Source organism: Lampris incognitus, chromosome 1 (genome assembly GCF_029633865.1).
Source record: "Lampris incognitus isolate fLamInc1 chromosome 1, fLamInc1.hap2, whole genome shotgun sequence".
NCBI classification, from domain to species: domain Eukaryota; kingdom Metazoa; phylum Chordata; class Actinopteri; order Lampriformes; family Lampridae; genus Lampris; species Lampris incognitus.
Genome location: NC_079211.1, coordinates 151,195,371 through 151,206,944, shown reverse-complemented (window position 1 = coordinate 151,206,944; position 11,574 = coordinate 151,195,371). Strand labels below are relative to the sequence as shown.

Below are 11,574 nucleotides of genomic sequence, written 5' to 3'. Positions count from 1 at the left end.
CTCCTTTCCACACGAGGCGTCCACGTAAAAGCTAGAACTCCTGGCTGAGCTCTGTGTGTCGGGCCTGCAAACTTGTTTACACCCGTATTAAACCCGTTAGGCACCGGACACAAATCCCTTTTAAGTACAAAGGTCAAAGTCTCGGCTGTTTGTCTGTTTTGTGTCCTCTAATGCAAGACGAGTGTGACACAATTTTGAATTTTCAGTTACAGATTCACCACCCGCCAAACGGCAAGAGACAAGGCAGGGTGGTGGCCAGACACGACAGGCTGACGGTTCCTTCGTGTTATTATCAGTCATAGGACTTCACGGTGATGAAAGCTTCCTGTGCCAGCACGTCCCTTGTGTCCTGACAGGTTGCGTACTAATAACTGACGTCAGCGTCCACGGGACCAGTGTTGGTTAACATGAGCTCTGCATATTGTGTGTCCAGCGTGCGGTCTTCAGCCGGGCGTAGCATGACCCAAAGCGTTCGTAGCTGCTGTGCCGCGGTGTCACGGCCGGAGCGAATTCTGCTCACTCACTTCCAGAACCAGTAGCGCTGCAGTATAGCTCAACCAGTCAGTCATCCAGGCTCGAGTTGTAGAGCACTTCTCATACAACCAAATGTAACACAAAGTGCTTCACACAATAACACAACACAATCTCCCCCCTCACCAAAAAAAGTACAGACAAGTTTTATAGAAGTACAGACAAGTTTTATAGAAGTACAGACAAGTTTAAAACTGAGCTGGTAAAATAAATAAACGTGCCATAAACACTGATTGATTCAAAGTAACAACAGTCAGAGCAGAATATATGAAAATATCACACACACACACACACACACACACACACACACACACACACACACACACACACACACACACACTAACAACTTAGCTGTAGGCTGTTTTAAAAAGTAAGGTGTTTAACCTGCTTTTAAATGTGTCCAGTGTGGGGGGCCTCTCTCAGGTCCTCGGCCAGGGTGTCCAGTGTGGGGGCCTCTCTCAGGTCCTCGGGCAGGGTGTCCAGTGTGGGGGCCTCTCTCAGGTCCTCGGGCAGGGTGTCTAGTGTGGGGGCCTCTCTCAGGTCCTCAGGCAGGGTGTCCAGTGTGGGGGCCTCTCTCAGGTCCTCGGGCAGGGTGTCCAGTGTGGGGGGCTCTCTCAGGTCCTCGGGCAGGGTGTCCAGTGTGGGGGCCTCTCTCAGGTCCTCGGGCAGGGTGTCCAGTGTGGGGCCTCTCTCAGGTCCTCGGGCAGGGTGTCCAGTGTGGGGCCTCTCTCAGGTCCTCAGGCAGGGTGTCCAGTGTGGGGGACTCTCTCAGGTCCTCGGGCAGGGTGTCCAGTGTGGGGCCTCTCTCAGGTCCTCGGGCAGGGTGTCCAGTGTGGGGGACTCTCTCAGGTCCTCAGTCAGGGTGTCCAGTGTGGGGGCCTCTCTCAGGTCCTCAGGCAGGGTGTCCAGTGTAGGGGGCCTCTCTCAGGTCCTCAGGGAGGGTGTCCAGTGTGGGGGCCTCTCTCAGGTCCTCGGGCAGGGTGTCCAGTGTGGGGGACTCTCTCAGGTCCTCAGTCAGGGTGTCCAGTGTGGGGGCCTCTCTCAGGTCCTCGGGCAGGGTGTCCAGTGTGGGGGCCTCTCTCAGGTCCTCGTGCAGGGTGTCCAGTGTGGGGGCCTCTCTCAGGTCCTCAGGCAGGGTGTCCAGTGTGGGGCCTCTCTCAGGTCCTCAGTCAGGGTGTCCAGTGTGGGGTCTCTCTCAGGTCCTCAGGCAGGGTGTCCAGTGTGGGGTCTCTCTCAGGTCCTCGGGCAGGGTGTCCAGTGTGGGGTCTCTCTCAGGTCCTCAGGCAGGGTGTCCAGTGTGGGGTCTCTCTCAGGTCCTCGGGCAGGGTGTCCAGTGTGAGGCCTCTCTCAGGTCCTCGGGCAGGGTGTCCAGTGTGGGGGCCTCTATCAGGTCCTCAGGCAGGACGTTCCATCTACTTGGGGCGTAAATGGCGGTGTGTTTGATTAATAAGGGAGTATAACTGATTTACGTGTCATTTCTTACTATTTATTAGCGCTCTTTGTTTATCTCCTTCAAACTGGCCCCAACGTATAAAGCTGCTTTGTTAGAAAGGTTATTCTGTTCTAAACCATGATGGGTTTAGAGAAGGTGGGACAGCATTGTCAGCAGAACTGCCTGATAGGACATAAAGCCGTTCAGACTGATAAAAAGCAGCAGGACCCCCCCGCCCCCCCCCGGTGGCCTGTGGAGCACCTCTGCATGTACAGCCAGGCAGCAGAGTGGGGGGTATCGCTGTTGCAGGCTTCATTTCTTTTAGTTTGGCCCTGCAAAAGAGAAGTGCGTTTTATTTATTCACCACTGTCAGATAACGGATAGTCCGTCTCATCTGGGGGGGGGGGGCACTTTAGCTGCAAAGCTGGGTGAAGAGTTTCTGCCGGGAGCAGAAAGGAGCGCTCCCTCCCTCCCTCCCTCCTTGTGTTGCATGACCAAGCACAAACGTTTCCTCCGCTCCTCCTCTCCTCCTCCTCCTGGGCCCTCCGTCCATCCGACGGGAGATAATCACGTGTTTGTTGTGGTCACGTGGCGATGACGTCACGCGCGAGGGGGCGGAGTTCACCGGTTAAAAAAAATCCCGACGCGGCGGCGGACCAATGAGGAGTCCCCGTGTCGCTTATTGACGGCCCCCGGGAGCCTTTATAGCGTGTATGTGTCGGGGGGGACGAGCCATCTTCTCCACCAGAACCGGGCCGAGCCGTAAGTCTCTCCGTCCGCTCAACGCCTCGTTTTGTAACGTTACTGGGGGGGGAGAATCACCATGTTCAAATTCGGGGGTTCTGGGGAAAAAAAGAAAAAGGGTCCAAGACGGATTGCGAGGGTGTTGCTGGGGTGCGATTCGGCCGTCGGACCCCCGAACCCAGCCCAAGCTGATTCCGAGCGTGTTAGCGTTTGGTCGGGGCGACGGTCCGTGTGACGGCTCCGCTGCAGCGGCTCCTGGCCCGCTCGTGGCCCGCTGGCGTGCGGAGGGAGGGAGGAAAGCGAGGACCGCGGGGCTTGTGCGGGGCTAACGGGGGGGTTGTGAGGGGCTTGTGCGGGGCTAACGGGGGGGTTGTGCGGGGCTAACGGGGGGCTTGTGCGGGGCTAACGGGGGGCTTGTCCGGGACTTGTGCGGGGCTGTGCGGGACAAAAGAGAGGGACGAGTTGGTGACTGAATGAATAATGCATGACCCCGTCGGAGAGGAGGCTATTCATTAACTTTCCTTCCCCTCTGGCCCGCCGCCTCCCTCTCGCCGCGGTGTGGCGCCGGGCTTGTTTACCCGCGGCGCTCTTGGCGCAGGTCCCGTGACTCGGGAGACGGACGGGACGCCGTGTTCCCGTCGGGATTCCTGCCGCTCCCGGGGAAGGGGTCCACAAACCCGCCACGCGGCGGACCTTCTCATCTGCTTTCGGTGCCTTTGGTACCGGTGTCGTTACGTCCGACCCGAGTTCACGTCCAAATATCCTTCAGCCAGAGACGCCGCAGGCCCGGCCCGTGTGGGAATTGCGTCATGCGTAACGCAGGAGCTTCTGGGAAAACCACTCCGTCGTCGGGAATGTTGGCGTGTGTAACGTCAGGTTAACGGGAAACGTTTAGGAGTATTGACGACTTTTCACTACAGTGCGTGAAAATGCATCCTAACTTGTTTCTTCTCTCCCCCCTCCCTCTCTCTCTGCTCAGTAGGACGCCACCATGTTGCCATTAGCGGTACTGCCATTCTGCCTCGGGGCTGTTCTCTCGGCCCCAGCCCTGGACCCACAGCTGGACGAGCACTGGAATATCTGGAAGGACTGGCACAGTAGAAATTACCATGAGGTGAGAATTAGGAATTACAGCTGCAGTTTCTCCCCATTGTGAGAAATGGTTATTTCTATCCATGTCAGCCATGGAGTCAGGCTCCACAACACGGCCAGCCATCTTTACCAAGGTGGGAGACGCTCCAGTCTGCCTGTACTGCTGGCTGTTGAGATGGTTTGACCAGGCAGGGTAAACATTCCCACTGAAACAGGGAAATGGACTGATACGTGATGGCGATGTGTCCATGATGGCCAGTGTGACTGTACAACAGTGTTCCCATACAGTGGGATGTGGTGTGTACTACATCACACTGTCTGTGTTAGCTTTGGTCCCAGCAAACATTCCCACTGAAACAGGGAAATGGACTGATACGTGATGGCGATGTGTCCATGATGGCCAGTGTGACTGTACAACAGTGTTCCCATACAGTGGGATGTGGTGTGTACTACATCACACTGTCTGTGTTGGCTTTGGTCCCAGCAAACATTCCCACTGAAACAGGGAAATGGACTGATACGTGATGGCGATGTGTCCATGATGGCCAGTGTGACTGTACAACAGTGTTCCCATACAGTGGGATGTAGTGTGTACTACATCACACTGTCTGTGTTAGCTTTGCTCCCAGCATCCATTTCTACAAGGGTGGGAATTGTTTACTACTGAGCTGACGGCACACCAGCCGCAATGGCTGCTACACCTGGTTTGTATTCCCGGAAAATCAGAGTCAACCGGTCTGTCAAGGAAGGTTGAATCCGTTCATCTGGATACGTTAATTGACGGATATGTTTCATGAAACGTATCTGTCAACGAACGTTGTATCCAGACGAACGGATTCGACCCTCTTTGGTTTTCTTACCTGGATTATGGAGCGTGCATCAAGGCCTGTCAGTAGGTCTGTTTCTCTCTGCCTCCTACATCCTACAGCTACATCAACGCTGTTCTACTGGAAGACTGACTGTCCAGAAAGGGATCACTGCATTTACACCATGTTTCAAATAGACGAAATAACGACTTGTTAATGGAGAAAACGTCACAGATTTCAGCTTAATAAGGAGCAGTTTAAAAGATGATGCAGATGTTGATTTTATACGTATCTGTTGTGTTAACTTTTTATTGTCTACCCTGCTGTTTTGATTTTACGCTGTCTGATACAGTGCTGCTTGTTTTTTACGGGGTTCTGTAAGCTGGCCTTGAGTGCTCCGAAAGGTGCCCACAAATAAAATGTATTATTTTACTACATTTCCAGAATGTCATATGTCGCTGGTGCCAAATTGCGCCACCTCTTATTTATGGTGACTGTTGTTTGGTAGAAAGAGGAGGGCTGGAGGAGGATGGTGTGGGAGAAGAACCTGAAGAAAATTGAATTGCACAACCTGGAGCATTCCATGGGCAAGCACACATACCGTCTGGGGATGAACCACTTCGGTGACATGGTAAGGCCAACAACATGAGAGATGCTGACGGGTCAAGTCACATTATCTGTATAGACCTAAATCTCACTTCAGTCCCGGACGGCTTTGCAGTCACATTACATGTTCCAGTAGATAAAAGTGGTTTAGGTGCCAGGGAGAGAAAAAATGGGAGAAACTTCAGAAAGAGCATCAGTTGAGGGAGCTCTCTTCCAGGATGGATAGATGTGCAATAGATAACGAGGGGTTAAAATGGACAAACAATAATAGATTTCAATTATTCAAGACAGTTAATTTTTCACCCAGGCGGTGATTGGGAGCCCCAAGTGCAGAAGTGTGTGTGTATGTATTGTACACGTTTATTAAATGGTTTAACGAAAGCATTAAACCACCTACCAAATGGCATTTGTTATCGTTTAATTTTTTAACATTTGGTTGAAGCTCATGTAATGGAGATTTTCTTCTGTAACTGTTATGTCATGTATTCACCTACATTTCCACAGACCCATGAGGAATTCAGGCAGGTGATGAACGGCTTCAAACGTACAACAGTGAGAAAGTTCAAGGGCTCCCTGTTCATGGAACCCAACTTCCTGGAGGCCCCACGTGCCCTTGACTGGAGGGACAAGGGCTACGTAACCGCCGTGAAAGACCAGGTAACGACCTGTACCCCTACTTCCTATGTCCTCGCATTACATAGTCCACGAGTCTTTGGATGGAAGCCTAGCGTAGCCACTTTGATTAAAATTTGCAAGGAGCAAAACATGTTTTGATGAGAACACAGTCATAAAGGATGATTGAGTCACGAGGTGTTATGTTGCTGGAGGATAGAAAGGGTGCGTGTGTGACTTTTTTCCTCCAAAACAAAATATCGAGTCTTTTTAAATCTAGCTGCAGCAAATTCCATATAGCATCCATTAAACAAATGATAAGGTTTGAAACCAGCTGGGCAAGCACATCTGCTTCCACAGAGCACACGCTTTCCTTTGAAATATTCAGATATGAGTATCTCAATGATGGCAAGACTCAGCAGGATCTCCAATATCGAAGGAAAGTCAGTCGTAGTGGAAAAGGAGAGAGTGTATGTGTGTTATGCTAACTAGTCTTCTGTCAAAGGTGGTATTTTTTTTAAAGAATCTGGCCACATTCATGGTTATGCTGTGATTATGTGAGCCTTCAGCTAATGTAAACTGTAAGGAGGTTGAACATGGTTTCAGGAATATCTTGCCATACAACTTTGAAAAAGCTGGATCACAAATGTTTGTAGTGTGCCCTTTGAGAAGCAAAGGCGGTGCTCTGCTCATTGCCTCGTGAACAGAAAGATAACACGGGTACTTATGGGTTGTTTGCTTTTATCTAAACTCTCCACGCACTTGAAAACACCCTGAGTGCAGTTTTGTACTCTCCACCCCCAACTTACCATGCATTTAGTGTGTGTGTGTGTGTGTGTGTGTGTGTGTGTGTGTGTGTGTGTGTGTGTGTGTGTGTGTGTGTGTGTGTGTGTGTGTGTGTGTGTGTGTGTGTGTGCTAAAACCAGTCCAACTAGTCTGCCATAAACTTGAGCTGGGGTGGAGCAACAGTGTGTTATATGCATTCAAGTCAAATTTATTTTATAGCCCCAATTCACAACACATTTCCAAAGGGCTTTACAGTCAGTACGGTATACAACAGTACACGACACCCTCTATCATTGGACCCTAAAACCGAATGAGGAAAAGAAATCCACAAAAAAAAAAAATATCGGGGACAAAAAAATATGGGCGAAACCTCAGGAAGAGCAATAGAGCAGGGATCCTTCCACCAAGACAGACACACATGCAGTAGGTGTCAAATGCACAAAATACACAAAAATAACAGACTTATAATGTAACATCATTGGTTGCATGGAGCAAGGTCATGTAGGATACATGCAGTTAATGCATAAAATTTAGGAAATTCAAATGTGCTAAGTAATAAACTTGTAAGAGACTACAAGAGAGAATAGACACACACAATAGGCAGGGCAGAGATGGAGAAATCTCTGCCCTGCCTATTGTGTGGTAGGACTGTGATCAAGGATAACCAAGATGCAGCACAAACAGGCTCTGAAGTCATCAGGCAGTCGAAAGAGAGAGATGATCCATGGATTATCAGACAGTCCATAAAGCAAGAAAAATTGTCCTGGGAGAGGGGGACAGGTGCACAACTTGGGCACACAAGTGCTCAGAGATACAAACAGAAGGATAGAATGGTGTGATGCATTCAGAAAATTTAGGAACATTCTCGTTGGCAGGACAAAACCGAGAGATTACTGCTAAGACCTACAGTTATAAATGCATTAAGACTGAAACCTTCCCAAAGGAGGATAGTTGTGACAAAGCGCAGAAGGAAGTCAAACTATCAAAGAAATAAGACAACTAGTTCAAAGTAATGAGAACAGATGGGGTTTCAGTTTAGATTTGAAAGAGTCTACAGAGTCAGATTCTTGGATGGTGGCTGGGAGACTGTTCCAAAGAAAGGGGGTGCAATAAGAGAAGTGCTCTAGGGACAGAGAGGAGGCCTGCACTTTAAGAATGGAGGGCACAAAAAGGTACATAAGGCTGTATAAGAACTGACAAATATGAGAGGGCAGCCCCATTAAGTATTTTATAGGTTAAAAGCCAGTGAAGGGAGGCTAAAATCGGCATGATATGGTCAAACTTTTTTGTTTTAGTTACAATTCTAGCAGCAGCATTTTGAACTAGCTGAAAGTTTTTAGGGTTAGCGTGTGGCAGGCCAGAAAAAAAGAACATTGCAGTAATCTAATCTGGATGAAACAAAAGCATGGGTTAGGATCTCGCCATCAGCCATGGACAGAAAAGACCGAATTTTGGCAGTGTTTCATAGGTGGAAAAAGATGTTTTGCTCTAATGTGAAATTAAAAAAAGAAATGATCAAAAATAGCATTAAGAGTTTTGGCTGTGGAATTTTGGGAGATCGCATAATTGTCAAGAGATATTGTTTCTTGGTCATAAAGATGATTGATAACCAACATCTGTTTTTGTTTAGTTTTTTCTCCCCAGAATTAAGTAGTAAGAAGTTAGATGACATCTAATTTTTCATTGGAGAAAAGCATGCCTCTAGATTTCTGATATGAGAGTGATTGTCTGAATTGACAGGTACATACAGTATCATCAGCATAGCAGTGGAAATTTTATTCCATAGCTCCGTATAACATGGCCAAGAGGAGAAATGAAAAGGGAGACTAGCAAAGGACCAAGAATTGAGCCCTGGGGTACACCATATTTCTCTGCAGAGAAATCAGATGTAACTACCATTCAATTTATTGCCATACTGTGAATCAAGGTACACTTAGAACGAAAAGTGGACTTGAACTCCCCATTGGTGCAAATGACAATTAAACAAGGGGATAACAATTTAAAATCGAAAGGTTTACAAAAAAGACTAACAAACCCAAAAGAATAATGAAAAGTACAAATTTACATATACATGGTTTATAGATGAGATACAGACTGGCGGTCAGGTCAGAAGTGCAAAAACTAATTTTCAGATTCAAAATTTTAACTATTTATCACAGTTATAAAGTTTGAAATGAACTAAACAAATATCATGGCATTATGTCTTGATGTGTGCTCAATAATCCAGATAAAGAAATCCCAGAAAGTTTAAGTCACTTAGATGAGTGATGAAATATTTTTTCCACTAAACTTTGTGTCCAGATGAACCAATTTAACTTTCTGGGACTCATGGTATGTTGCCCCCCAAAAAAAGAAGTTGTTTGGGGGGGGGGGGCAGCACTCTTGAGATTGAGATGGCTACGCAAAGGCAAGTTTATTTGTAAAGCAAGGTTTTTGTTTTGTTTTTTGTTTTTTTTTGCACAAAGGCAATTCAAAATACCTTACATTATGCTTAAGATGTTAGACTAGAAATACAGAATAAGACAAAATGAAATTAAAGGATAAAATTGGATGAATAAAATAGCCAAAACTGGTAAAATGATAAAAGGCAAGTTGGATAGAAGCACAGCCTCCCTTTTAAGCACACTGAAATTCAATCTTAAAGTACAGCCATGGTGAGAGTCATACTTTTTTTCCCTCAGTCCTCTCTCCCCCCTTAATTTAAATCCTATTTCAATGAGTATGTTTTTGGGTTGTTTTTTTTTTTTTTTTTTTTTTGGATGTGGACTGAAAACCCCTATCTTAACATAACGTCCATGTTGTGTTCCACCAGGGTCAGTGTGGCTCTTGCTGGGCCTTCAGTACCACTGGTGCCCTGGAGGGCCAACATTTCAGGAAGACAGGCCAGCTGGTGTCCCTGAGCGAACAGAACCTGGTGGACTGCTCCAGGCCTGAGGGCAACGAGGGCTGCAATGGAGGCTTGATGGACCAGGCCTTCCAGTATATCAAGGACAACCAGGGTTTGGACTCCGAGAACTCCTACCCTTACCTTGGAACTGTAAGTATACTGATGGGAAATGGTTGCAAACATTAAAATAAATAAATAAGTGCATTCAACTGGACTGCTGTCATAGGATTTGAAGATGTTTTACCACAGTGGAACATCTTCACAACCTATAGTAGCAGTCCAGTTGAGTGCATTTAAGGTGTGTGTGCGTGTGCGTGTGTGTGTGTGTGTGTGTGTGTGTGTGAGATCTTATTACTTGCATGACTAAGTAATTGACAGACATATCAAGGTGATCATGTTGGGGTGAGGGGTATTTTCTTCATGTTACCCTGAATGCCTGTGTTGTATTTAGACAGACCAGTGGAGTTTCTTAAGCTATTTAAGTGTTAATTCCATGTTTCTTTGGTGGTGGTTTGTCCGGTGAAATTGTTTTTGTTATCCTGCTCACCATCCTCCTTCCTTCCCCCTCCTGCTCAGGATGACCAGCCATGCCACTATGACCCCAAGTACAACTCGGCCAATGACACCGGCTTCGTGGATGTTCCCAGTGGCAAGGAACACGCTCTGATGAAGGCCGTGGCGGCTGTGGGACCTGTGTCTGTAGCCATCGATGCTGGCCACGAGTCTTTCCAGTTCTACCAATCAGGTCAGTTCCGTGCTTTGTAGAAAAATGCGGTGGGAATTATTTATCCATCTCGCTCAAAAAAGGGCTGTGATCGGAACAAAACTGGCGCCTACACAAGTCAGAAGTTATATGATTTTTTTTTTTTTTACTTTAATCTGATAAAACGCCTATTATAAAATATTGATGTGGAAAATTTCTATTTTTATGCATCTATTATATGAGTGTAATACACTGTAAACTGGATTGTGGATGTTTTAGGAATCTACTATGAAAAGGAATGCAGCAGTGAGGAGTTGGACCATGGTGTGCTGGTGGTGGGTTATGGCTACGAAGCAGAAGATGTGGATGGCAAGAAGTACTGGATTGTTAAGAACAGGTAAGCCAATTTGTGTGCCTGTGCTTTTAGGAACTGGGATCACTTTGACATCGTTGAACCCATTTCACAAAATGACATGCCCAACTACCTTTTCTGTATGTGCTGGGGTTCAATAGAGTCCCCTTAAGATATTTGCTGGAATAGTTTAGAAAGCACAGATGTAATAAGACATTAGATTAATCGGTAGTATTTGAATTTTTATTTCCGAGACTTATCTGTGGTCTCAGATTTTGTGAAATTGTAATTTTTGTCCATACTTATGACCTGACTTTGTGTTTGTCTGTCTTTGCAGCTGGAGTGAGAAATGGGGAGACAAGGGCTACATCTACATGGCTAAAGATAAGAAGAACCACTGTGGAATTGCAACAGCTGCTAGCTATCCTCTAGTTTAGCTCCTATGCAGTCCTATTTTTAGTACCATGGTGTGTTTTTTATTGCAATAGTTTTGGCTTGAGACGGCCATATCCGTATTACAGTCGTATTACAGCCTGAACAAGGCTCTGGTCAGAGCACGACATTGTCAGAAGATTCTGAAATGTTTTTTAACAAGAAACACTGTTTTTAGGGAATTGCTGCCATCTTGTTTTGGGCTGATTTTTACGCCACTTTATTAATTTGAAATTTTAGTTTAGAAGTTTTACTCTGTAAATATGTTTATGCTGCTGGTTAAGTGTTGTCTTAACAGTTGCTGTGTTCATTGTATAAATGTTTGGTCGTTTTCTATTTTTACTGTGATTTAATTAAAATTGTGAAACACTATTTTGGCGTTTGGACTTGAATTGTCTCCCAGTGTAGCAGAATATAGTACCCTCGGTTCAATTTGTAGGATTACGGACATTAACATCCAAAGTTAAGTTCAACGTAGCAAAAAGAGGCAGTCTTCACATGGGAGTAAATGTCTGAGAATGTCTTTACTATTCTCCGTGACAAAGGGGCTTTTGTGCTAGAATTAAATCGTGACCCTCGGCCCGGGTTGAT

General features: G+C 46.6%; 1 protein-coding gene across 2 annotated transcripts; it reads left to right on the top strand.

The window, feature by feature from the left end:
• The first annotated feature begins 2,626 nt into the window (after positions 1 to 2,626).
• ctsla (cathepsin La) lies at positions 2,627 to 11,355 on the top strand. Of its 2 annotated transcripts, none has more exons than XM_056278070.1 (8): positions 2,627 to 2,725; positions 3,687 to 3,821; positions 5,114 to 5,236; positions 5,716 to 5,868; positions 9,422 to 9,646; positions 10,073 to 10,241; positions 10,479 to 10,596; positions 10,889 to 11,355. In XM_056278070.1, the coding sequence occupies exons 2-8, from the start codon at positions 3,699 to 3,701 to the stop codon at positions 10,986 to 10,988; spliced, it is 1,011 nt and encodes a 336-aa protein (XP_056134045.1). In that variant the 5' UTR covers positions 2,627 to 2,725; positions 3,687 to 3,698; the 3' UTR covers positions 10,989 to 11,355. The 2 variants fall into 2 exon arrangements, with proteins under 2 accessions (XP_056134045.1, XP_056133982.1); XM_056278007.1 differs by having other exon boundaries at positions 2,634 to 2,725; positions 3,690 to 3,821.
• Positions 11,356 to 11,574: the final 219 nt, after the last annotated feature.

Excerpts from the sequence above, each read along its gene's own strand:
- ctsla (XM_056278070.1), top strand. The coding sequence starts at position 3,699 with ATGTTGCCATTAGCGGTACTGCCATTCTGCCTCGGGGCTGTTCTCTCG. Across the intron at positions 9,647-10,072 it reads CCTACCCTTACCTTGGAACT|GATGACCAGCCATGCCACTA; the intron begins GTAAGTATACTG and ends CCTCCTGCTCAG. Across the intron at positions 10,597-10,888 it reads TACTGGATTGTTAAGAACAG|CTGGAGTGAGAAATGGGGAG; the intron begins GTAAGCCAATTT and ends CTGTCTTTGCAG.